General features: G+C 42.8%; 1 protein-coding gene across 3 annotated transcripts in view; it reads right to left on the bottom strand.

The window, feature by feature from the left end:
• Positions 1-27,177, bottom strand: part of ZNF827 (zinc finger protein 827) — a 168,570-nt gene that overhangs the window by 58,215 nt on the left and 83,178 nt on the right. For all 3 annotated transcript variants that reach the window (XM_055336373.1, XM_055336375.1, XM_055336374.1), the window contains exons 6-8: positions 19,301-19,540; positions 16,881-16,938; positions 238-341 (exon numbers count right to left, since the gene is read on the bottom strand). In XM_055336373.1, coding sequence (XP_055192348.1) covers positions 238-341; positions 16,881-16,938; positions 19,301-19,540 — 402 coding nt within the window. The remainder of the gene's footprint in view (positions 1-237; positions 342-16,880; positions 16,939-19,300; positions 19,541-27,177) is intronic.

Below are 27,177 nucleotides of genomic sequence, written 5' to 3'. Positions count from 1 at the left end.
TGAAACATCAGCAGGTAAAGAACAATAAGCTCTGAAAGCAAAAATGAAGCACTTTATTACTGCCTACACTTTAAAAAACTTTTGTGGCTGTTTAAATTGAGTTTCTCCTCTTTTTAAAAACCTAGCTTCATATGAATAACCTCCACATCTAAGCTGAAAGTATCTGAAAATTTACACATTTCAGAGGAGTAATTTTAAGCAACCAAAGCAGAAGCAAAGTCAATAATGTTTCCATACCTGGCGCTGATATTCTTCCGTGAAGCACAGATTCACTGGGCAGCAGGTCTTTTGAATTAGAGGTGAATGGTGATTGTCTAAATGTATCTTCTGAAAAGAAAGGGCTGGGGTGGGGGGAGGGGGTGAAGTTTAGTAAATTAAAGTTACTTACATTATCCAGAGCATCTGGCCCCAAATATATACATATATACACACTCATATATATTTATATGCACCTACAAACACACACAAATGCAGGATAAGGTATTTCTTTAAAATGGAGTTTAGAGAATATAAGAAGATTGTGTTTAAAATGGAATAAGACAAAATCTATGACATCAGACAAGTGCCATCTGTATATTCTGCTGGTTCGTTTTAGACTTAAGGTGACTATATGAAATATCATCTTTGAAACATTGCTAAACCCGCCGTCCGGACAGCTGAGCAGTAACTTTTACTCTTGTACTATGGTGTCATGCAAGTGTGTTGTAGCCAAATGAAGACAACTGTCTGAATCAGACAGTTCTTGAGGTTCTTCCCAGAGAGGCGACAGATTTGCCCTGGCTCACCCACATTCTGTCACCGGAGCCCTCGGGACCAAGAGCATGCAACACAAAGGACAGAAGGCAGGCCAGAGTCCGGGGCCATCGTGCTGACGGAGACAACTCACTGGTCCCCACGGAAACTGTGACTGCATCCTAGAAATGCCTTGGTTTGGAAGGAGTTAAGCCTTCTAACTGGGGAGACCTTGATTTCCCATGAAACTGAGGCTCTAACCCGAGTGATTCCTAAGTTCCATGAGTGACTCAGCAAGAACTAGAATCAGGGATGTCAGACACCGAGCCAGGGTTCTGCTCTACTACCACAGCAACCGTGAACACAAAGGTTTTGGACGTTTTGAACCAGAGGATGTCAACCCAATGGTAAGCATCCACTATTCATCCCTCTAAAGTAAACTGCAGATAAGTACCACGATCACATGTGAGAATACTGCAGTTGTCAACTCCAGCCTGGAGAACAGAAAGCCCAATTCATTGGCAACAGAGCAAATTTACTGGAGGGATCTGGTACACAGGTGGTGGAGGGCCCATCGGGGCTGTAATGCAGCCCAGAGCCACGATGAATGGGAGGCAACCATCACAGAGGCTGGGGGAACAAGGAAAGGGGGTGAATGGAGCCCAAGGCTGGGGACACCTGCGGGAGCAGGAGCTGGAGACCTTCCCAGAAGCCGGAGAGAGGCAGCCCGCAGGGATCAGGTCCCGGAAAGACAGCAGAGCAGGGGAAGGATAAGATTGCAGGGCACACCAGACTAGGACTGCCATGACCGCTGTTGCTTTTCTAAACATGCCTCAAGGCTATGGTTCCTGTCATTAAATATTGAAAGGAAATATTAAGATAAAATGGGAGACATATATTTATTAAAAAAGACATAATTAACAATATGATTTTATGTGACTGTTAGGCTAGATTTAACACCTGCTTTTTACTTATATCTTAAATACAAAACCATTTAAATAGGCTTAAAGAGTGAAACGGCTATAGGCTAGTAGGTGATGGGAAATGGGGAAACATACTGTTTTATGTCAGACAACTCATCACCTGCAAGTGATACAGCATCCTTGAGAGGACAAGGCAATGCAGTATGGTGGTTAACAGCATGTGCTCAAAGGTGGGCAGCTCTGAGTTCAAATTCCAGCTCTATCACCTTTGGCTGTGTGACCTTACACATATGACCTAGCTTCTCTGAGCCTGTTTCTTGCCCGTGTAGTGGGATGATCACAGCATCCACAGCTCACAGAGAAGCTGTCAGGACTGAGTAAGACAGCCCATAGAATGTGCTTTCATAGTGCCTGGTAAACACGAAGTGCTCAATAAATGTGAGATACTTTTTATCTATACCTCTGTCTAACTCAAAGAGGAGCATAAATGAACCAACTTTTCCTTACAAGTTGACCGAAAGCGTGGAGTTTTCTTGTATAAAATGAAGAAAAAGTCACTCTTATTTTGAAGAGTTGTTTTTTTTTTAATTTTATTTATTTATTCATAGAGACCCAGAGAGAAAGAGACACAGGCAGAGGAAGAAGCAGGCTCCACGCAGGGGGTCCGACGTGGGACTCAATCCCCGGTCTCCAGGATCACACCCCGGGCTGCAGGCAGCTCCAAACCGCTGCACCACCCGGGCTGCCCTTGAAGAGTTGTTGACTTCTGGGTGACGAGGTTAATGTCCAACTCTTCCAAGTAAGAAAACTGTTTACAATCAAAGGACTTCTAGGGACGTAGATACCATGGAGGATTGTGGGTCAAATTCAGAGTATTAAGATTTCTGGGTTCCTACCTCATGAGCTCTAGAGCTTCCATACAAGAGGGCAGAGCTACCCTTGTATCTGAGTGGACAGTTCACAAGGAAAACACCAGGGGCTGGTCCCCGGGCACATGGTAAAGGTCAGGCAATGGGCCTCCATGTTACTGTGACTCTGGCTATTGAAAGCACCTAGAAATCTGAGAGTTCAGGAAAGCACACCAATTGTTTGGCCTGAAATGTGGAGATTCCCTCTGAGGGCATCAAGAATCCCAAGAGGGTCCCCTAACAGGTATCTCCAAATATTACCCTTCTTGCCACAGAGAAACACGTGTAATTCCCTCATTCCCTTGGCCTGACAGTAGCCATCTAGTGAGTGCTTACTAGGTGCAAGGCCCTGGGAGCAAAGTGGTCAGCAAAAGTGGCTACGTTGCAAATCTCAGGGAGACCTGTGTGGGTTCAGGAGAGGGAAATGTTCGGAGACCACTGCTATGCAGGAGACGGTATGGTGTTACAGTGGGGGTCTAGCCTGGCCAGGGAGGCCAGCTATGGCTTTCCTGCAGACACGGCAACCAAGCTGAGACCTGAACGGAGGGAATGGTGGTCAGCGTCCACGGGGCTGGGAAGTGTCCCCTGCAGAGCCAGAGAACTCAGCCAGGCTGCGCAGCTCGCAGAAGGTGCACTGAGGAGGGACACGAGGCCCCAAAGCCTCGGGCAGGCACGCTGCGTGCAGGGATCCTGACTTTGTCCCAGTAGCAGCAGAAAGCCCTGCTGTACTTCAAGAAAGTGGGGGATGGAATAAGATTTCAGTCCCGGGAAGTTCTGCCCGGGGGACTTGCTGAAGACAAGACAGGGGACCAGAGTAGCGGCCCACGTGGGGCATTGTGATGCCGGTGGCCAAGGCTTCAAACCAGCAGTGACACAGGCAGATGGAATAACAGTTTAAGAGCTAGTGCAGGTAAGGACCATAGGTGCGTTTAAAATCAGCCCTCAGGTTTCCAGGTGAGCCGGGCCAAGGCTGCCGCACCGTATGCTGGGAATAGCCTCCTAGGTCTTGCTAAGTAGTGGAAGTGGGTTAGCTCTGCATCTTCACGTCTTCTTTGCAACAGCGCAGGTTTCCACTGATGTGAGGAATGAAGCCCTATTATCACCAAGCCATTCATAAGAAATTGAGTCGAAAGGGAGAGAATCACTGAGGAAAATAACATTCCAAATAATTTTCTACCCCGGGTGCAGCTTTATCCTGCATAGAACAGAAAAGTCTTCTGAGGGAGGGGGAGTCACACTGAATACTAAAGAGACACAAAAGGACAAGTAATGTTATGGGGCAAGGAATCAATAAAGAAACTTTCACAGGTCAAGGCAGCATAAGTCTATTGTGAGGTCTTACCTAAAAAAAAGAGGCGCTAGAAGGTCAACGGAGAGCATCAGTCCCAGGCCACATGTGCAGCTGCACCACTGCATTCGTTCATTCCGCGGAGTGCAGTGGTTTAGCACACAGTTTGGCATCAGAAAGATCTGAGTCTGAGTTCCAAACCAGTTAATAGTTAAGTGCCTTCTGATCACATAAGCAACCTCTCCAGCATCAGTTTCATCACTGGAAAAAGCTTTTAAAATGCTTTCTTTCTAAGGGTGCTGCAGGGGTTAAGTATGGTATTTCACATTCAAGTCCTCAGTACATAGGACATGCTCAATAAAAAGTAGCAACTGATGCATATATTGCTACTATCTGGCACTGTCCTAAAATACTTTGTGTACTTTAACTTCACTTAATCCTCACAAGGTCCCTTTACCAGCAGGTTGGCACTGAAGTCTGCACTCTTACCCACTAAGCTGCGCCACCTCTCCTGTGATCTCTTAATATCCAGGGAGCTCATGGACAGTACAGAACCGCAGATCCTCCTTGGAATGGACAGAGCAAAAGGAAGAGAGAGGAAGGAGGGCTGAAGGGGGGATGGGAGCAACCATTTCAGGATGAGAGATCTCAGGTCACTAGAGGAGAAATCCCCCCCCCCTTTTTAAAAAGATTTTATTTATTTATTCATAAGAGACACAGAGAGAGAGGCAGAAACATAGGCAGAGGGAGAAGCAGGCTCCACGCGCAGGGACCCCGAAGTGGGACTCAATCCCAGGACTCCAGGATCACGACCTGAGCCAAAGGTAGGCACTCAACCGCTGAACCACCCAGGCATCCCTAAAGGAGAACTTTTTCAATGGAGAAATAGAGCAAGTGAAAATGATTTAGTCTTTATTTCCTCTAGAAGATATGCCCCAATTTTCTAAAACTTCTGCAACCCTGAGGCCTGTCAATTTGCAATCCTAAACATTCCCTATTGCCGGCACACACTGCTTTTGAGGGCAAGTTCATCTCTGCTATTAAGCCTAAACAAAGAGGTTAGAGTAACGAGGCCATCAGGTGTTCAGAAGCCTCTATTTCAGCACAGATATGAAGCTCATGGTGGCAGTATGGCTACATACACATTGTATATTAATCTTTCAGACACCTAGATTGGCATCTATGTTTCAGGAAGAGGAGGAGAAAAACCCACACTTGGAGCATGCTTGTATAGTAAGTGCTTGCTTAATGGGATTAGATCTCCAATGATGTTGGTCATCTTCAACTCTGCCCATGTTCTGAGGATGGAAGACACAGCATTTGCAATCTGGAGCCGAGCAATGCAATTTCCAGAATGCCGAGATGGTATTCTTTAAGCTTCTTTTCTTCTCCCATGCCTCATGCATTGGTAAACACCGTCGCCCCCAACCTGCTCTTGGCGGAGGCCCAGGTTTGCAGCGGACAAAGCCGGCACTGCGTTCATGCTGCAGTGATGGCAACGGTGGGAGAAGGTGGCAGAGAGGGGAGCTCCGGGACATGCCCAACACTGCATGAACTGGGTCGGCATCTCTCCAGGGAGGAGAACAATAAATGAAATACAGACTTTCTGATATGCTCAACTCTGAAGCACATTTGTACTATCCTTCAACTAGTCACTTAGACGGTTCCCAGTTCTTCCAGAAAAGCAGGCAGCTTGTGACTGCTGCATGGCTCCCACTTCCTGACTCCCCAGCTGCCTGAATTTTAGTCATTTCACTATGAAAAAGCTTCTCCAACAGAAAGTGAACTAAAGAAGGGGAAAAGGGAAAAACTGTCACAAAGTGATTTATTTCTGGTTAACATTTTTGCTGAAAAGTTGGTAAAGTAAGAGGTTGAAACTAATGGCCAGTAGGAAAAGGGATCATCATCTGTCCTCATATACCAAAATCCCCGCCTGCCACGCATATCCCCTTTGGGCCCAGACACAGACAGGCTACCTGAAAGACTTAGTTAATGAGTATAAATTTTCAGAAGCAGCATCTGGAAGCTACCAGTGTAGACTCCCCCATTACTTTTCTTGCCTTTTGCTACTTAGAAAAGACAAGATGTTTATTTATCCAAGTTTCTTTTCTGGATAAAAGTGAAATGAACACTGAAAGTGTGTTTTCATTTGTCTCTTGTAGAAAACTGAAGAGTTAAAACTTGAGGGGGCATTGCTGTCACCGTGGCTGGACAGTTCCAGGCATCAGACAGCATGGACCAAAGGGTCAACAGCACGGGGCTGTGAGAAGGAAAGATTTACAATAAATAATAAAACAGTTCGTAAAAGATTATGGCTGTAAATAGTGATACATTTTGCTAAGTGCCGATTGTGGCACAAATATTTCCACCTTTAACATCTCAGTGCCAACAGGGAGCTGTGCTTCATACAGAACAGAAGGCCCATCTACTTAAAAGCCACCCTCCCTGTGCAACAGCACTGAAACCAAACGTTACAGGAATTCTCATGTTGATAACAATAGCAAAATAAAAAGGAAAAGAAGAAAGTGGATACAGTATATAAAAGAAAGTTGGAAAAGGTACTTTACTTTTTTTTTAAGATTTTATTTATTTATTTGAGAGAGAGCATACGAGTGGGGGGCAGGGCAGGGCAGAGGGAGAAGGAGAAGCAGGGAGCCCATTGTGGGGCTCTATCCTGGGACCCCAGATCATGACCTGAGCCAAAGGCGGACACTTAATTGACTGAGCCACCCAGGCGCCCCAGGAAAAAGTACTTTAAATAACGACACAATTATTTCAAAGGAGCAACAGAGAAGAAATATTTTTTCCTCTTCTAAAAGACAATAATAACTCTTAGGGCTGCACTTGGGAATGACCAACAGAAAAGAAAGACTAAACACGGGAAAGAGACTGCTCTATAGTGAGTTTTTACTCAGAACCCAGAAGGATCTCTATACTTCAAGATAGAATGAAATTCTATTAATGTAAGAGTTGCAGACACATCATGCTGAAGGGATATTCTGACTTCATTTGCACATTTACAAATTTTTCTTTAATCAATTAAAAAAAGATGGTGTATTTTCAAGTAAAAGTACTTGATTATCTATTCAGCTATGTATCACACAACATAACAGGGCCTCAGGATTTTTTCCAAGAGCTGCGTAAAATATGTCCAAAAGAATCTGGGTTAATTTTTGTTTTGTTTTGTTTTTTTTAAGGAAATCTTAAGAATAAATGATTTGACTCAGATATTTCTGAGAAGCTATATATTGCAAAAGGAGAACCAAAAGGGCCATTCTGGAGTGGAAAAGTTCTGCGGGGGTCAGCATCTTCTCTCTAGCTGCTACCCACTCCCAGCAGACCCTGGCCCCTGGGCCACCTCTCCAGATGGCCTTGTTTACAGGGCTTGCCTCAATCTCCACTAAGCCTCAGCTATTAATTCACATCAGTACAATACTAGTTTTCTGTATTGATACATCCTGTTATTTTTTAAAGGACTGAAACTCCATATATTAATCTAAAACCACTGCACTGGGTTTTTAAAAACTCTGACCCCTAAATCACTTCGACCTGGAGACACACCCCAAGAGTGACACACCGCATTAACTTCTTGAAGTGAACAGGAAGCTCTAGCCACAAAAGTAATCTTCCGTGCCTCCAGAAGCCTCCAGAAAAGATAGGCAAGAGACCTGGCTGACAAAAACAGAAGACGGTCCTTGCCAAAGAAAGGGTTGCTTTGTTTTTTTTTTTTAAAGCTTTCCCCACATATCCAATAAAAAAAGACGGGATTATTCGAAGATAAGGAATAGAGGAACTATTAGGATTAGCTATAACTCTCTTAACATTTCCTGAAGTACTTTAAGGTCAGAAGAAACATTCTGAGAAGCTGGAGCAGCTTGCATGAAAATATGCCCACAACTAAACAACAAAACATCACTGCACTTTATTTTTCATATTTCATTGTTTATAAAAGATCAAGTAACATTATTTCATTTTCAACTTAATTGTCATGATTAACACCTGAATTTTAAGGAAGTGTTTTTTATCTCAAATATCATTGGCCTTAATTAATTTCTCTGCTAACAATTTATGAGATAATAGATGCTTAATCCATTTTTTATCTATTTACATATCTACTACATATTTTATAACATTTATACATAATTTTATTTGAAATACACAAAATGCTCAGTTCTACAGATCTCTGTAAAAGAATTTTTAGTACTTTACAAAACCCTTGTCAGGTCATTTTGCTACAGTGTAGCAATCACTCCATGTCATCTTAGACTATATGTGGTCCTCCCAACTTCCAACTTGGGCCCTCAATTTCATTTTGGATGAGACATTAGCTGCTGCTTCTGAAATGGGCCCAGATATTAACATTTTAGGTTTAACAGTCAGTGCCAATTTTCTTATGAACATTCTAGCAGTCAGTTAAAAAGGGAATCATCTACAATGAAAGAAAACAGTTTTAATGAGGTTCATGAACAGTGCCTTTCCCTTTGCAACACCACAGAAATAAGAATCTCCTATTCTTGAATGATTTAGTGTATATTTTTAAGATTTTATTTATTCATGAGAGATACAAAGAGAGAAGCAGACACATAGGCAGAGGGAGAAGCAGTCTCCCTCCAAGATCATGACCTGAGCCAAAGGCAGATGCTCAACCGCTGAGCCACCCAGGCATCCCGATTTTAATGTATTTCTTTTAATAAAAGAATTCGAACATGGGGATGGGGAAGAGTGCTCAAGACTAAAAATGACTGTAAGCCTCTGACCTGAAGACAACTCTGACCATCCAAAATAGCAAATTCCCTACTCAAGCTTGAAAGGGACATGACAGAGACCTACAACCCCAGTGGGCTGGCCTAGAAACCCAGTCGTCGATCATGTTAGGTACACACATTTTCAAAGAAAGAAGGATGATACTGAATAAAATGTGAAATTGCTATACATTGGCAGGCTTCAGCCAGGACATTTTATCTACAAATTGAGGCTGGCACTGCAGACTCAGTGGGTTTCTAAATGGGGCTTGTGGGCAGATGGAGAACCAAGGTCATTCTACACCAGATTTTCATCTTTAATTTTCAGAGTTGACAAGAAAGCTAAGATGTGTCTCCTCCTCCTAGTCCATTGATATAACTGTATACTTGGCTGGTGCTGATCAAATAGAACTTTCTTGGCAATTAAAAACAATCAAATATGTTGTTAATTCTGTATAGTGTTAAATGGTATTGTGAAAAAGATTCTTATTTCTTAGAGAAATATATAAAAAAATCTGAGAGTGAATGTTATGATGTCTGGTATGTGATTTAAACTGTACAGAAAGGGACGCCTGGGTGGCTCAGTGGTTGAGCATCTGCCTCCAGCTCAGGGTGTGATCCCGGGGTCTCAGGATCGAGTCCCACATCGGCTCCCCATGGGGAACCTGCTTCTCCACTGCCTATGTCTCTGCCTCTCTCTCTGTGCCTCTCATGAATAAATAAATAAAATTTAAAAAAATAAACTGTAGGGAAGAACAGGGTCATGAAATAAAGCGTGGCAAATGTTTTTTCAGTGGGTGATGGGAGCATCGTGGTTATTTCATTATTCCTTCTACTCTGTTTTGAAATTTTTCATAATAAAAAAATCAATAACAATCAAACAAAAATTCCAACCCAGACAAACCACCAAAGAGAAGAATAAATGACAGTAAAAGAAAATATACAAAAGAACAAATACAAATGCCTCCCTGTGAACAAAATGCTTGACATCACTAAGAATCAATAAATAAAAAGGTTTTAACTATAAAATATAATTTTTAGTTTCTCAATTGGTAAAAAAAACACATTTTTCTAACGATAAAGCACAAGACCTTTGAAATATTTTCTTGATCTCTTAATTAGCTTCTGGTAGAACTGCAGATTGACCTTTTTTGAAAGTCCATTAGACAAACCATGCAAAAGCCTGAAAACTGTATTTTTTTTGTCAATTTATCCTCAGATTGTTTATATTAGCAACAACTTGGGAAAACAAAACAAAACCAAATCCTTAATATCTAATAACAGGGGATTGATTAAATACATTGTGACACATGCAAACATTGAATACTGTGTAAACATTAAAAGAATAAATATTGAGTTACTTTTATTGACATGGAAAGAAGTTCTTAGTATATCACTAGCTAAAAAGAGAAATCTGAAAAACTGTATCTATAGTAGGATCTAATTTTTATAGGAAAGTATATGCACATACACAGACAAAAATTCAGCCAGGAGATACACCACCAATTCAGCAGCAGCTGTCTCTAAGTAGCATGATTATTTTTTCTTCTTTATGTTCTCCTGTATTCTCCACCAATAAAAGTTATTTTTAAAACTTAAAAAAAGACTAAGTTTTATAGTTCAGGATCCTTTGTTTTTAAAGAGCCTCTCAGTCTTTTAAAGAGTGAGCCGAGGAATAATGTAATCGAAGGCAGTTTTAAGACCCAGGCAGACACAACTGTATGTAAGTCATGACTCCACCAAGTATCAGTCACTTGAGCTGGAGAAAGGCCAAAAGCTGTGGACGGGAGAGGCTGTTGAAAAATAATTATAGAAGAACAATAGAGCATCTTGGGAAGAAATATATATTGGTAACTTATTATTCTTTAAATTTTATTCTTTCAAAAGTACAAATGCCTTCTATTTAGGGTTGTCTCAGAGGCAGGCCAATCTGTACAACCTAACACCAAGTTTTCAAGAAACAATTCCTGCGGCTGCAGCTTGAGCATTCATCTACTGCGGGGCCAGGAAACTTCTCAGGACAAGGAGCACAATGCCAGGCCTTGTGGAGGGCTGCTGCGGCGAGGAGGCCAGCCCCGGGGAGCCGGAGCCAACTGCAGGCCACGGAAGTGAACCTGCATGTCCGGATCCGCGAAATGTCAGCTTGTGAGGGACCTGGATCTCCCACGGGACTCTGACTTTGTGCTCCAGCAGGGACAACAGGCTTTCTGCTGAGGTGAGCAGAGAACAGCTAAACTCAGTCTTCCCTGCAGTGACATCAGACTCTGTCCTGTGGACGTTGTAGGCAATATGCCAGTGAAATGGGGATGCTCCAAGGTCTGCTGCATCACCCAAGAGGGCTTTTTATCCTGAAACAGAGGTCACCCCTTGCATATCTGATGTGTCTCTAGGAGACACTCTTGAGAGGAAAATCCCAGATGAGAAGAACAGGATTGAGCTAGCACCTAAACCACATATACCTCCTGGTCATGTCACCCGTGCATAACGTGTCAAAGGCGGCAAAGGGAGAAAGCTAGATGTCTACTTACAGAGACTTACACATTTATATTTCATCCCTGGCTATTTTGAGTTACACAAACAAGACGGAACACTGTTGCAAGCCAGCAGAAGCAAAGGTGGCAGAGCTGGTGGGAAATGAAGAAAAGGTACAGCCCTCTTTAGATCCTCAAAAGGAGACTGAAACTTGTTTCCTTACAATAACACAATACCAAATGGTTCTGGAAGCACATTGTTTCAACCACATCAGTTCAGTATAGACATCTCAGGTGGGGAAAAAAAATGGCAGGGGTGATACTTACAGGACAATGGAGGGCAGGAATAGAAAGTACTGAGAAAGGTGTGGTGAAATAAGGAAAAAAGCCAAGTGGAGCCATGCACAAAACAATTTCAGGCTATATGCATATCAAAAAAAAGATTTACTGTTTTCAAGGATGAGTTTAATTTCTTTGAAAAATGAAAACTCAAAGTTAAGTTGAAAACAAAGGTAAGTTGAAAACAACGTACTGTCAATGAAAGGACAACTCAACTCGACACTTGTATCAGAGCAGCTGCAAGAGTGGTGCAGGCTATGCACTGCACAAAGGTACCACATGTAGAAGGGCCTGCTTCACATCACAGATATCAAAAATTTATGTACTTATTGTGACAGTATAACAGTAGGTGGCAGTACCTTGAGGAAAGGTGTCTTAAAATTTGCAATGGCCCCCCACGGGCCTTGACTTCACCCAAAAAAGTAGCACATGTCTTAACTGAAGTAACTTAACTCCATGAAATAAGCAGCAATTTCCATTTTTTCAGAAGTGGAATCTCAATGCATTTAATTTTAAAGTCCTAAAATTTAAAGGGTAATGAGAATAGGTGGAGAGCTACTCAAAAATTACCAATTTCATGTGCTCTGTTTCTTATTTTCTTAATTGCTTTTGTCTAATTCAATGTTCTTTTAAGGTAATAGAGCATTATTCTCTTTGGCCTTCCAAAAAACTAAGAGGAGATTGTGCAAATTGAGGCAGCACATTATGCTTTTCCAAATGTGTGTATTTTCTATTACTGAATCATAAATATTTAAGGACATGCATATAAACCATCACACGGGAAAATTCTATATTGGACTCTTCCAAGTGCATACGTCTTTTAGTGAGCACTTAGAAGTGCCATTATCTAAATAATAACAAAGAGCCCACATTTCAAGTTCTGAAAATTGGGCAAATTAAATGTTGGTTGGCATGGCATGATATGAGTCGACCTTTCTCTGATTTTCCCACTTCTGCTTTTTGTCTTGTAATAGGGAAAAGGCCAATTTGGGCAAATGCTTACTTGCTTTTGGAATAAAGCAAGCCAGGTGTGAGAAGTTTTTCTTAAGGCCTGCAATCTTATATCCCCAAGGACACTAAATTATTAATGGGTAAAAGAGAGAACAAATAACCAAGAGAGGGTTCTTGGCAGCCATTGTTTGACGTTCATGGTGTTACACAACATTGAGCATGTCCAATTCACCTGCCAGGAGCTATCTGATTCTTACTCTAGGGTTCCATTTTCCTATTTTGATCTTATCCAGCATCTGGCGGGGTGATGGTCCATGTCAGAAGATGTAGATCTTCTTTTTATTCCATTAAACTTTGGGATCTGGTTATGATATCATGCCTCATATATTTTCATCAACAAATGATCATATTAGCTGGTTATCTATCCCCTGCAGAATCTAAGCTTGTGCTAGGAACGGAAATAAAAAATCAGGATTTTATTAGTCTCTTAAGTGTTCAGTCCTTCTGTTCTCCTGGGTCTGGCTGGACTGTCTCCTCATCTCATTTATCAAGTAGAATGGCATTAAGAACACTCAGTCCACACACTATCTCAAAGGAGATGCACAGCCTTCTTTACACTTAGATTGAATTTGCTAGACTCTGAGGTTAAACAGGCAAAAGAACTGCTGTTTTAGCATTTATAGTGAAGCTCCAACTCAAGGACTGACTTGGTGGAGGTGCCCCTAGGAGGGTACAAACAAGGGTAGGAGGGTTAAGGTCAAGGCATTGGTGAGCAAGACCACATGATCCAATCATTCCAGCTGTTAAGTAGATTGATTTCTCTGCCTGGCTACACAGTGCACTTTGGTAGATTGTTTTTCTCCTTTACTTTTGGAAGATGATACTAATTTAAGCAGCTGAGTCTCAGTTCTTGGAGTAAAAAAAAAAAAGGCATTCTCAAACAAGCTCTTAACATGATGTCTTAACAGGATTTACTTTAAAATAATTCAGGGTGAGTGAGAACAAAAGGAGGGGACCTATCAACAAGGGTCATGAGATGGTATTTGTTTAAACTGACTGATGGGTACATTCTCTACTTTTGTATATGTTTGAAATTTTCCATTGGAAGAGTTTTCTAAAAATGAGGTAGACAGCCAATGATCCAGAAACTTGATCGTTATTAGTTTCAACCTTTAGCTTCATCTAAACCTTTTTTAAAAAACTGCTAACAAAGAATGCTGTCTAACATCATTTTCTCTCTCCATATCTGCCCGTCTTATAATAGAGATATTAACAAACAGCAGAGTTGCCAATTGAAAGGACTGGTCAAGGAGGGAGGTGCAATTATCGGTCCAGGAGATCCACACCCCACGTCTCCTTGCTAAGCACATACTGGAATGGCAAGCTACAGTTTTTCTTCCTAGGCTGCCACACTTTTCCTTAGTTCTTGTGGTTGGAATGAGAGTCAAGACCAAAAGATGACAAACAACTGTGGAGAAAGTTGTGGGTTTATGCAGGAGAGGAGAGAATTAGCTGCTTTCTTCTGGTCTTGCACATCTCTTCTTTGCTCTCAGCCCCCTGGATATCCAGACTCTAAGGGCAGGAGATCTCACCCAGTGGAGGAGCTCAAGCACCCCCTGGCATTTGGAAGAGCTTGATCCCAGTACCATGCTGTGGCCAGCGTACCAAGGCCCGCCCTTCAGAATTAAACTATCTTCAGTACCTAGCAACTCTCAAACATGGAAGATTCTGAACTTGACTGCAATCATGAGCCACCATTCCGGCCAGCCAGCTTCTTCTGGAAAATCTAGAAGAAGATCCCACTTAAGCACCTAAAAATCCAGAGATAAGGAACTTTGGAGGCTTGACATCAATCTTTTTGAAAAGTATCACAAATCCTACCTTAAAACATAACCTCCTTAAACTGACCTTGCGCATACAAAATAAGAGTTCCTTCTAAAACAGGAACCAAAAAAGAGAGGGAGCTGGCTTTTTTTTTTTTTTTCCTGGCCCTGCTATCAGTTAACTGAGGTTAAGGAGGATTTCTTGGCACAAAGCTGCTTGATTCTATTCCACCTGAAGTAATGAGGTGAGAAGGTAAAAAAGAGATCTATTTGAGGAGAGGCTAATTGAACAAGTTCCTACTCAGAGGAAGAATAAAAACACCGAGGATTCTATAGAAGGAGGATAAACCAAGAATTCTGCAACACTGCGTTATGAACACTGTACTATGTTGGGGGCTCACAGCAAGAACCTCTTCCTTTTCTTTGGGAAAAAAGATCTGATTTTGATTTCTTCTTACTCATAATTTCCCAGCAAGAGAGGAATTTAAAGATTGCTTCATTTTTGCCAAATGGCTAAAAAAATTTCTCTTCTTTCCTATAATTATGCTCTAGCTCCAGCCAAGGCAATTTAGGCTATGAGACGCATTTCACTCATTTGGGGCAAGTTCAAACGTCCTCTTACTCTTCCCAGAGAACACCTGAAAAGCATAAAATAACATGGCTTCACAGCATACCTTTCTGTTGTATAAATATTATTATGTGATCTTAAAGATCCAGCAGGAAAACCACCACAGGGGGTGCTGTTGGGTCCTGACCAGAGCTCCGTTACTGTTTAGAGCGAGCAAGTGGCTGGCAGTGCTGGCTGCAAACAGCAAGCGAGAACTGCCTTCACCCTTCGTGCCCCTGCAACGAGGAGGATGACCCAAAGCTAGTGCATAGTATTGGGGTCCTAAGAGCTGGCCCCCTTGCTCCCAGGCAGAATTCTCCCTGTCGTGCAATTCGTGCTTCAGAATTCTCTGTGGAATTGCGCTACAGCTGGAATCCAGCGAAAACCACATCCTTGCTCCACAGCTTCCCCTTCCCTCTCCTGCTACCTTCGTTCCTGGCAGAGTCCTGGGCGAGCACTCCCTCAATACACCCCATCACCGGAATCCCTGCCTCAGGCTCTGCTTCTAGGAAACCTGACCTGTGATGCTTCCAGAAACCTACGGAAGCAAATTAAAATGAACATTTATTATGTTTAGTCTGCTGTCTTTCATCATCTCCCAATCAGCACAACTTCATGTGTTGAGACCCACAGACATAAGCATAGATACTGAGTAGTCTTTTGATCACATGTAGAAGGTCCACTGATATCTGTAGTAGGTAACATCTCCTACTCGGGCATCCAGCTTGGGAGAGAGACAGCCCTCCCAGACCTGAGACCCGTTTCCCCAAACAATGTGCTGACCAGATCACCAGGCCCACTTTCCATCTGTGTGCTTAATATAAAGAAACAAGGCTGGCACCACTCTTCCGTTCTATTACAGTAGGTTTCGTGTTCCTAATCCTATATGAACTTTGTGTGAGGGCAGCTGGCTCTCTTAATTACTGTTAGATATTTGATATTCCTAAATTCCAAGTCATCGAATTAAAAAGAAAAAAAAACTCAGGGTAAGGTTCAGATGAGCACTGTTCACTTGCCTGATAATGCTCCGAGGTCAATTCATACCACCTCCAAAAGAAAGACATCATTTATCTTTCATTGCAAGAATTAAAAACACAAAACCAGTCAACTGTTCCCATTAAGAAGAACCTAAGTTTGCTCAGGGAAGCAGAGCTCCTTGATTTAAAGCCTTTTTGGGAGCTCACACCTCATTCTCCCTGTCCCTCTTTCATCTGGTAAAGCCTGTATTGTGAGCAATTCAGGAACTGGAGGGTGGTCTGAGGGCAGGGAATGGTCCTTCAAAGCTAGAGCTCCTATCTCCTCCAGGGTTCCTTTTCTGTAGTGGTGGGGTGTGCACTTGCCAGAGCTCACGTAGTTCAGGTCTGGACGGCCTTCCAGGCTGGGATGGGTGGTGCCACTGGCCAGTCCTCCTCCTTCCACATGGCAAATGGATGAGCAGCCCACCCTGGCTGACCTCCTCAAACTGCCTTTGGCAAATGTCAAGCTTCCTTACCTACAGCTGTTAATGACAAAGGTTTTCCTGCAGCCCTTTAGAGCATTTTTCTCTCGATTTAAAATTGTCTGCTCTTCTAACAATGCTGTGAGGTAAAAAGTTGAGATATCCTTGGTGACAAATGATCAGTCCACACCTGCGGAGCTATGTAGATGCACAGGTATATAGTAAGAACCTGGTCTACTGACTGGGTGAGGCCTTCCTGAGGTATGGAACCCAGCTCCTGCTGTCAGCTGGGCCACCAGTTTAAACTCCCAAATCAAGAAACTTGTGCAGGGAGGATGATAATATGATCTACTTCACAAAACTATTATAAGGAATAAAAAACAAGAACATATGGAAAATTCTCCAGCCAAGTAACAGCTATTAGATGTTTGATGACTATTAGTGATCTCCCCCTTGGCGCCCTTGCTTTATTGAAATTCCTAAATTTCCACAAAATTTCTAATACACACTGGTGGCAAAGGGCATGACTCCTTTGAACTCCTTTGACTCCTTTGAGAAAATAGTTTGGGGAACACTGCGCAACACGTGACTGTGCCTGATGGCCCACATGGGGGGTGCTCTGAGGGGATTCCCCACCCCCCTCCATGAAATGGCCTACCTGGTGGTCGTCCGAATGGTGTTTTCTTTTGTGTGATTGTGCTCTTTGCTCACTTTTTCTGTAAGGAGAAAGAATGAAACGTTCCTCAGGTCATTCTTATATTCAATTTGTGTCTCTGAGGCTTAAACAGAAACTCCCTCAACATTTTTCTTTCTTGTGGTTTGCTTTGGGTTTCTTTTTCTCAATATTCAAACCCTCCCAGTCTTATTCGTAAAGACAATCATTAAAAGCATATAGACAGCAGCCACAAAAATATTTTAGTAAAAACCAATCAAAGGGAAATAGTCACTGACAAATTTCAAGTGTGTTGTCTGATTTTAATGAGGCCTTAAGAAGTACACATACACACAGAGAGACGTGCACAGAACCGGTTATTTCTACTACATCTTTCCCCAGCTGAAAATTTCTGCTTTCCTCTGATTCAGCATGAAAATTGCAGTTGTTGCAACTGTTCCGCTTCTGACTTTGATGGCAACCTTTAAGCATTCTGTATTGTCAGGCCCCTTTGTGAGAGGGGATATAAAAACAGCCATAAGACCTCTGGGTTCCGCAGTCATCGAGCGCTTATTCTGATAAATGTCACAAGGGACAAAAAATATCATTAGACAAGCAGAGGTAAACCCTCCCTTACTCTGTCTTGAGGTCTGTATCTACCAGCTGTCAGAAATTATTTAATTAGCTTTCAAGAACACAAAAGTTGAACTCTGGCCTTCCCAATCCAGTTCAAATGTGAGGATTGTGCCCTGACTGTCACAGCTCTCAATGGCTGGAGCAGGCAGAGAAAACCTGGCCAGCTTACAAGGGTTTCAGATTTCCAAGGCAGGGCAAGTTAAAAACTCCTGATCTTAGGGATTTCTGAAAAAATTTAAGGAGATATTTGGAAAAATTAAAGACTTACAACATCTGCCCAATACTTTGTGACACCAGTCTGAAGCTGCTGCATGCAAGCTGGTGTGGACAGTTGCTTTCTGTCCACTCAACAATGACAACGAGGGTGATTTTGGATTCAGAGGCAGTATTCTTTCAAAGAGTAGGAAATCGGGGCTAAAAGACTTGCCTGAGGTCACCCAGGCAGTGAGTGACAGTGCAAGGGTGAGAACTCTCAGACACAAAGTTTTTCACTGATAGGAGACAGTGATAATGTACTGTTAGAGACAGACACTTTCTGAAAAAAACCATATTGGCCTCACTTCTGCAAATTTTAACTGCTAAGTAATTTTCAAAGTTATATTGTTTTTAGATATGCTTTCAGCCAGTTTTTTTTTTTTTTTAAAAGCATCTTGTATGATTTGGAGCTTTGGAGGGCTTGCACAGATCTCTGTGTCCTGTTAAATTTAGAGAATTAACTATTTCCATTACTGCAGGGCTCTGCACAAATAACAATCCCTGTTTGAGAACTAGAAGGCCACCATTTTTGGGACCAACTGATAGTTTCAAGCTCTGGGGTGGGTCACCAGGCCAACGAGAAGGTGAACTATCATGATGGTGTCCATATTTTAGCTTCCTTTCCCTGACATTCTTCTTAGTGGGGAAAGCGAGTGAATCCTTAAATAATGAGGCATCTCATGGTGTTCTGAATATGTTATCCACAACAAAAGAGAGCTTATCAGATATTAGTAACAAACTTGACTGATGCGTGAACTTCCATATGCAGGTCAATGCTTGACTACAGACAAGCTATGTGTATTTCATATGAATCTGAACCTTACATGTGTATTTATCTTTGATCTCAATCATGTTCAAATAATAACAGCATGATAAATCTGTTAAGGACAAACACTATCCAGCTTGAAAGGGCTAACAAAGGAAACAAATAGGACTCTCAACTGTTCTATCAAGACACTCAGCTGAGCTGGTAATTCCTAAACCTGTGAATTCCAAGTATTCAAAGTAGAAACAGTTAATTTACAGAAATATGCTCTGCAAGGGGATGGCTGGAAAGAGTCCTTATATTTTCGTCTTTTCCCTTTCCTTGATTTTTTTTTTTTTTTGGCAAGATACAGTAAAATCGCCTTAATTCAAACTATACTAATGTGGAATTCATGGTAATTCAGTCACTGCTGGAGTAAATGGAAGTTTATCTTTTGAACATTAGAAAAAAAAAAAAGGCTGTTAATCAGATCAACTGCCTAAGCAAAAGTAGAGGTGAGATGTTTAGCCTAGTCAACAGGGATCATTTGCACAAAATTGAATAGAGTTCTAATTTCAAATGATTCTTAACTATTTATTGAAGAAAGTTTGGCAGGAGTTCCACTTGGCAATATTTTATTAACTGTTAGTTTGAGTGGCAGTATGCACGTTAAAGTAACAAAATTGATTTCTGTCTGAGAAATCCTAGAATGCCGGTGTTTTTACTTTGTTAGAGTGGCTTTCCTTCCAATTATTCCCAATTATTGACATTTTTCTGCACAGAAACATACCTGACAGTTGAAAGAGAAGCTCGGAAGCCATCTTCACAGAGATATCCTGACTGAAGAGGTTTCTCTCTGGGGGCACTCTGCCCTCTGGCATCTTCTGTAAGGGTTCGGTTTTCTCTCGCCCGATTAAAGTGCTATAGCCAACATTCCGGCTGGGTGATACCGAGACATGTGAGTCCTGGATGTCAACCTCCATGGGCTCCTCTTTAATCTTCACCATCTGAGTTTCCTTGTAGCTTTCCGCTGCAAGCAAGTGAATGAGGAGAGACAAAAACACCATGGTTTCAAAATTCTGAACCAAACCCAGTTTCTAATCCCAGAAGAGAACCACAAGGATCATGTCTGGGCGCAGGTGAGAAGACTGCCACAGCACATGGGAACGGAGTTTGAAGACCTACTAGTTTGGCCCACCTGGTTTCCTGAGAAGGTGGGGAACTGAAGCCCAGAGAGGTTAAGTGACTTGCCCAACGCTACACCAGTGGCAGCAGAATCAGGCTCAGGTCTCTGAATTTACCACTCTTGTCCAGTGACCAGGGTCTTCCGACCACTCCCTCACATGATCTATCCTGCCATGCTGCTTCCAGAATTATCAGAGAACATGGTGAACGTCGGTCTTTGTTTCAGAACTTACTCAATTTCAGCAAACCAAATAAAAGCAAACATATTAATATTATGATTGTCTCCCTCTATTGTTAAAGCTCCAACTGGGACACCTGGGTGGCTCAGCAGTTTGGCCCCTGCCTTTGGCCCAGGGTGTGATCCTGGGGTCACAGGATCGAGTCCTGCATCGGGCTCCCTGCATGGAGCCTGCTTCTCCCTCTGCCTGTGTCTCTGCCTCTCTCTCTGTGTCTCTCATGAATAAATAAATAAAATCTTTAAAAAAAAATAAAGCTCCAACCAATTTTTTTCTCTCTCTCTTCTAGGGCACCTAAATTAATAAAGGGTAAATAGGGTCGATTCAACTGAGATATTAATACCTTGCTGGGAGCTAGCAATCCTCAAAACCACCTAGGAAGTTAATTGCAGCCCAAGGACCAACACTTAGAAAAACAGCAATCTTACAGGTTATAATAATGGTTCAATTTACTGACTGTTGTTGCTTTAGGTGTGACTACTAGATGTTAGATCTTTAGTCTGAAACTTACATTTGCCTCGCAAAGTTGGACTGTTTTTAGGTCCATGCATTTTTTAGAGCTAATGACAGAGCATCTTCGAAACAAGGTGGGGCAATCAGCCCAGCCATTAATTTGGGTCACTTTAAAAAGCGCATACTTTCAAATCAATAAGCATTTATTAGTAACTATACTGTACTCAGCATTCTGGGAAAAAAAAAAAAGAGGATACAGATAGATAGAACAGTGGGTTGAATGGTGGCCCCTCCAAATATGTCTATGTCCTAACCTGGGAAACCTGTGAATGTTTCCTTATTTGGAAAAAGTGTATTTGCAGATGTGATTAAGTTAAGGATCTCAAGATGAGATTGTTCTAGATTAACCAGGTAGGCCCTAAATCCAATGATAAGTGTTCTTATAATAAATAGATACAGACCAGATACAGGGAAAGGGCATGTGAAAATAGAGACAATGCTATGGATTGAGTATGTGTTCCACCACCCCCACCCCTGCACCCCAAAATTAGTATGTTGAAGAACTTCATTTCCAGTGTGATAGAATTTCGAGGTGGGGCCTTTGTGAGGTGATCAGTCATGAGGATGGAGCCCTCATGAATGGATTAGTGCCCCTATAGAAAGACCCCAGAGAGCTCCCATACAGCGAATATTTGAGCTCTTGGATTTTGGATTTGCAGCCTCCAGGTCTGTGAGAAGGAAATTTTTGTGGTTTATAAGCCACCCAGTCTGTGGAATTTTGTTATAGCAGTCTGACCAGAGCAAGACAAGAGAGTGGAGTCATGCGGCCACAAGTCAAGGATTTCCCAGGGCCACCAGAAACTGGGAGAGGTAAGGAAAGAGGCTGCCTTTAGAGCCTTCAGATTTCGGGCTTCCGGGCTCCAGGCTATGAAGGAATCAATTTATGTTGTTTTATGCTACCAAGTTTGTGGTAATTCGTGGTAGATGGATGGATATAGTAATAAGAAGTGGTAGGAAGTGGATGGGTCAGGTGTGAAAGGGGAACTTCATTGCTATAAGCTAGGTGGTTAGAGAAAACTATGCTTTCCTTACAAAGCAAGAGACAGGTGAGAGCCAGGTAAATGTACAGTTTGTTGAGTTGTAGTAAAGAAGACACAGAAGACTTTTAATTCAATGATTTCAGTTAATATAGTGTTGTCAATAAGAGCCATATAAGAAGTGTGCTAATTGTTCTTTTCTCCTTCCCGACATATTACACATGGTTTTCAGGGTAAATGACTTTTTTTTTTTTTTTTTTGTCAGCAACTAAACTGCAAGCAACTGTTATATTTAATTTAGGTCCCCCCCTTCCCTATTCCTGTCAAGCTGTTGTCTCTCCGCATATCTGTGAAGCTCACAAAAACCAAGTTGATTCAATCATGCTAAAAGAAAACAAAAAGAAAAAAAGAAAAGAATATGAAGCTTTCAAAGTTACACGCCTAGCTTCTTTGCCTTGACTTGTAGTCCACCTGATTCTTTCTGGAGTGCTGACTGCACCCCTTGCAACCTCTTAGGGATTTGGTGACCTGATAGCCAACCTGACCTCTAGCTACCTCACCCATAGGTGCAATCACAACACACATTTCCCTCTTTGTGCTCCCACAAAGTACTTAATATTTGGAAAATAAACAGTGAGGTCACTGACACAGTTGTGTAATGATGTCTCTGAACCCTGCAAGTCATTCCAAGGCTTGAAGACAAACACAAAAACATACTAGAAAAGGATTCACTAATTCCACAAAAATCTCAGTGATATGAAGAACAAAGCTAGAAAGAAGCTCCATTATCTTTATCTTTTTCCATCTCCTTTCCCCAGCTTTGCCCCTGGATTGAAAATCATCTGACTATATGTACCACTAACTTGAATGGTATCAGGTTTTGAAAGCTACTTGGGATAATTTCAAGTATGATTTACATGAAGTGCTTTCTGCCCTTTCTTATGACAACTCTTGACCTTTCACAAATGCATAAAACACTGATTACTGATAAAAAAAAATCTTTAGCATTTTTAATCTACCTGATAGACTCCAGACTTAAAAAAGAAGAGTTTTCAAACTGACATCTCAATGGGAAAGTGAGACATAATATAAGAAATATTTTTGTAGTCCTTGCTTTTCTGTGCAATAGCATTATTGCCAACTGTTCTCTTGCCTTTTTTTGTTAAAGCAGGTTTTCTTAACTTCAGCACTTCTGACATTTGGGATCATATACTTCTTTATTTCGGGAGGCTGTGCAGTACATTGTAGGATGGCTAGCAACATCCTTCGATTCTACCCAGTAGGGACAGTAGGACCCATCCTCCAAGTGTGACAACCACTATGACTCCAGACATTGCCAATATCCTCTGGGGGACAAGATCGCTCCAAATGAAAATCACTGCTGTAAAATTTTTGTCACACTTCCGTGTTCAACCCTCTTCCCCCAGATTTAATCAGCACCCAAGGCAAATAATAAAGAAAACCTCCTCTTAAGTTCTAGCTTAAGGCTCCCCCACATATTAATCACCATCTCAGGCTGGTGCCTGGACAGGTCGGCCTAGGAGGCAGGAGACAGGCTGATTTGGGAACAGATCCCAAGTCAGCAAGAGATCCCACTGTTCCTCTCTTCCTTTGCCTTAGGTATCTTGACAAAACAATGGTTGAATTAATCATTTCACTCACCCTTAGCTTTGAGCCCCACACCCAGGGACATGTCTATCCATCCAGGGCTTATTCTTTCCCATCATCTTCCCTCTTCGCATATGTCATAAATCCTTTTAGAATCTCTTCTTAAGGAGCAGCCCCGGTGGCACAGCGGTTTGGTGCCACCTGCAGCCTGGGGTGTGATCCTGGAGACCAAGGATCGAGTCCCACATCGGGCTCCCTGCATGGAGCCTGCTTCTCCCTCTGTCTGTATCTCTGCCCCTCTCTCTCTGTGCCTATGAATAAATAAATAAAATCTTAAAAAAAAATAAGCTTCACACAGTGAAGTCCAGAGAATTGTTATATTTAAAAAGAAAAAAAGAATCTCTTCTTAAAATAATAAAGTGAGTACCCTATTCTGCTATTCCAAGAAAAAAACTGGCCCATGGAAAAAGATGAGGGACAAGTTAACAGTAGGTTATGCCTGGGAGGTGGGTGGGTGGTAGGTGACTGCTTATTGCAATGCCCATTTGTATCTTGTAATTTTTCTATGCTAACTACAAATATTTTGTCATTTACTTAAATTTAAAAAAAATTAAAAAGTAACTACATATGCCCATAAAAAGATGATTATTTCCTTTTTAGAAGCATTTAGAACACTGTATGCCTGGTAGCTTCAAGGAAGAGTGGGTTTGCAAATCGGATAAGTCCTATTCAAACTCTGCTTGGCGGCCGAAGGGACAAAAGCAATGAGAATATAACAATCCTGTCTTTTCTACTTTTGCAAATACAGTACACAAAAGTAATTATCAATTAGCATTATTTCATTCATCATTTGGTCATTCCACCATTTTAAAAATGTCTATTCTATGTACTGTGATAGAAGATACGTGGGATACAGATGCAAATAAGACATGGCTCTTGCCCTCAAGCACTTTATATCTAAACAAATGATCAGACAAGTATAAACAGCCCTCTAATAAAAGAGGTAAAATTAAAATATGGTGTGGGAAGAGGAGTCCGGAAGATTGGGAACCAAAGCACAAAGGTGGAATTGTACTCTACCTGGGGTGTTCAGGGAATATGTTGTCTGGTTTGGCTGGAAGGCCAGAATTGAGAGGTGGAATCTTGAGTAAGCGAGACTCAGAGGGTATAAACGTAAAAGCAACCTTACTCTGTCTTCCACTGTCTCTTTAAACCTGCCCTGTAGGAAGAGTTCCTCTCCTGTCCCTGGGTGAAAACTCAGGCAGGCCCATAACCTGATAATTCTTATATAATACAAAGTGTGATGGTCCTTTATTTTTATTTATTTATTTATTTATTTATTTATTTATTTATTTATTTAGTGATGGTCCTTTAAACAGCAAAATGGTCTTGATTCAGAATCCAGAAGGTCCGATCCACGTGTTAGTCCACCAGTTCCCCCTCCTGGGAGGGTGAGTCTTGGGCTCTCCCTGGAAGGGTCTACAGGTAGCCTTTTTTGGGGGGGTGGGGGGGGGAGGAATTGGCTCCCTCTCCCTCTCTTGTTGCCTTCTCCCCAGCGCACCAGCTGTCTTTTCAGACCCTAGGAAAGAGTGAGAGGAGCAGGGGGGCAGGGAGGGAAGGAGAGAGGATGGAAAGCTCTTGGCTATCCCATTTTAGAATGTTTTTACACTGTGTAGGCCAGCTGGCATTTCTCTCATGGGATTCAGGCATGGGGTCTTCGGAGACCTTTACCTTCAAGGTGATCTTTCTTCTCAAGTTCCCTTTATGTGGCTGAACTCCCTCTTGCCTGTGGTCCCTTATTCCCTCTACTGCCCTAGGAATCCACCTGTTGGCTTCTGTTCCCGTTTGTCATTGTGCAGCCCCCAATTGTCTAGGTGGCCCCACTGGAAGGCATTTAAGACCATCCCCATGCCAGCCCTCCTGTGGGAAAATGGCCTACACTGGGGCCATGGCTGACTGGTGCCTCTGTACCTGATTAGGACAGACCCAGCAGGTTCAGGCCCCCCGCCCAGCAAAGCAGGGTCTCTGGCACATGCAGTCCTCAAAGCAGCTTGCCATTTCTTCTAGATTTCCCAGGCAGACAGGGGACATCAGTGCACTAGGCTCCCCACCTGAGGAAAACACATGACAAACACCCCAGGGGCTGTCCCTTAAGCTGTGCTCTCTAGATCTAGGGTGAGGCCAGTAGCCCTTCCTTCATCCCCACCACCCTGCAGTAGGGGGCTCATGGAGGGCTCACAGCACTGTTGTCTCTAAGATCCGCTCATCCCCATCTTCAATCGCCTCTCACTTCTTTTTTTTTTAATTTTTATTTATTTATTTATGATAGTCACAGAGAGAGAGAGAGAGAGAGAGAGAGAGAGAGAGAGAGAGAGAGGCAGAGACACAGGCAGAGGGAAAAGCAGGCTCCATGCACCGGGAGCCCGACGTGGGATTCGATCCTGGGTCTCCAGGATCGCGCCCCGGGCCAAAGGCAGGCGCCAAACCGCTGCACCACCCAGGGATCCCTCGCCTCTCACTTCTATCCTCTCAGGTCCAGTGGTCTAAGAGTTGTGTGTGGGGTCAAGTTTATCACTTTAGTCATTTTTAAGTGTGCAGCTCAGTGACATTAAGTACATTCAACATTGTTGTGCCATCACCACCATCCATCTTCAGAATTTTTCATCTTCTCCACTGAAGCTCTACCCATTAAAGACTAACTCCCCATTGCCCCCTTCTCACAAAGGTAACCACCTCTCTACTTCCTGCCTCTGGGACAAAAGTTTCCTTCCTTCCTAACCTCCTGCCCTCCCTTTCTTCCCCTTCCTCCCTACTTCCTTCCTTCTTTCCTTCTTCCCTTCCTCCTTCTTGTTCTTCCCCCCTCCCTCTCCCCTCATTCCCTCCCTCTCCCTTCATTCCCTCCCCCTCCCCTGCAGCCCCTCCTTTCCTTTCTTCCCCTCTCCCCCCCTTCTCCCTCCCTCCCTTCCTTTAAAATTCCTCATGCTAGAACCTTGCTGCTGAAGCCAAATCCTCTATTGAACAATCATTTAACAAAGGGAGTCATATTATATTCCAGAGAAATATAACTGGGGAAGTAGGTAAGGGCAGAATGTGGAATCTTAGGTGGGGGCCCGGAAGCCTCTACAGAATGGGGGCCAGCAAGGAGCCAGCCTTTGGGAGGTTTGCACAGGGGATGAGCACGATCAGATTGCACTTCAGAAGGCCAACCTGGCAGTGGCACTTGGAAGGCCTGGGAGGAAGTGGAAATGGGGGCAGTTGTTAGGAGCTTACGGTGGTAATCCAAGCAAGGAGACGATGAGGGCCTGAACTAAAGGTCACAGGGATAGAAAAGATTCACAGGATATTCTAGAGGTTGAATGGGGAGGAACTGGAGGCGACTGCTAGAAGTCTGAATAAAGAATGAAGAGACCAATGTGAAAGAAATTACAAAGAAAGTTTGTACATAGCCTGAGGCAGTGTGATTAAAGAAATATTTCTATGACCTTTAAGCCTTGAGATTTGGGAGAAGCTATCAATGGGAGTAGGAAAATAGAAAAGTTGGGCTGTGGGGAAATACGGGGGGGCGGGAATTTTCAGTTCTGTTTTGGCTAAGTACTTAAGATTCCTGCAGGAAGTGGAAGTCGGGGATGTCTGTGGGCAGTAAGAGGGGGAATCAGCAGTGACACACACAACAGAAGTCATCTGACTCCAGAGGACTTGGTAAGATCCAAGGGAAGGTGAGTAGAGAGCAGTGGATGGGGTGGAACTGTTACCCCTACCCTTAGTAGGAAGAAAGAGGGAGGAAAAGAGGAGGAAAGGGAGTGGCCCAGCATGGTGTCCATGGAAGTCCAAAGAGGAGAGAGACAGGCCAGGTACCTTCATGAGAGCCTCCTGCTTCAGCCTCTAGGACTGTTGGAGGCTCACTGCATTCCTGCCCTTGGGTTCCTGCAAGTTCCCTTTATGTGGCTGAACTCCCTCTTGCCTGTGGTCCCTTATTCCCTCCACTGCCCTAGGAATCCGCTTGTTGGTTTCCATTCCCCTTTGTCATTGTGCAGCCCCCAATTGTCCAGGCGGCCCCACTGGAAGGCATTTAAGACCATCCCCATGCCAGCCCTCCTGTGGGAAAATGCCTACACTGGGGCCTACACGATTCCTTTCCTTAGTTCCTG

This window comes from Nyctereutes procyonoides, unplaced genomic scaffold (assembly GCF_905146905.1).
Source record: "Nyctereutes procyonoides isolate TBG_1078 unplaced genomic scaffold, NYPRO_anot_genome, whole genome shotgun sequence".
Lineage (NCBI taxonomy): Eukaryota > Metazoa > Chordata > Mammalia > Carnivora > Canidae > Nyctereutes > Nyctereutes procyonoides.
This window is presented reverse-complemented; position numbering and strand designations above follow the sequence as displayed.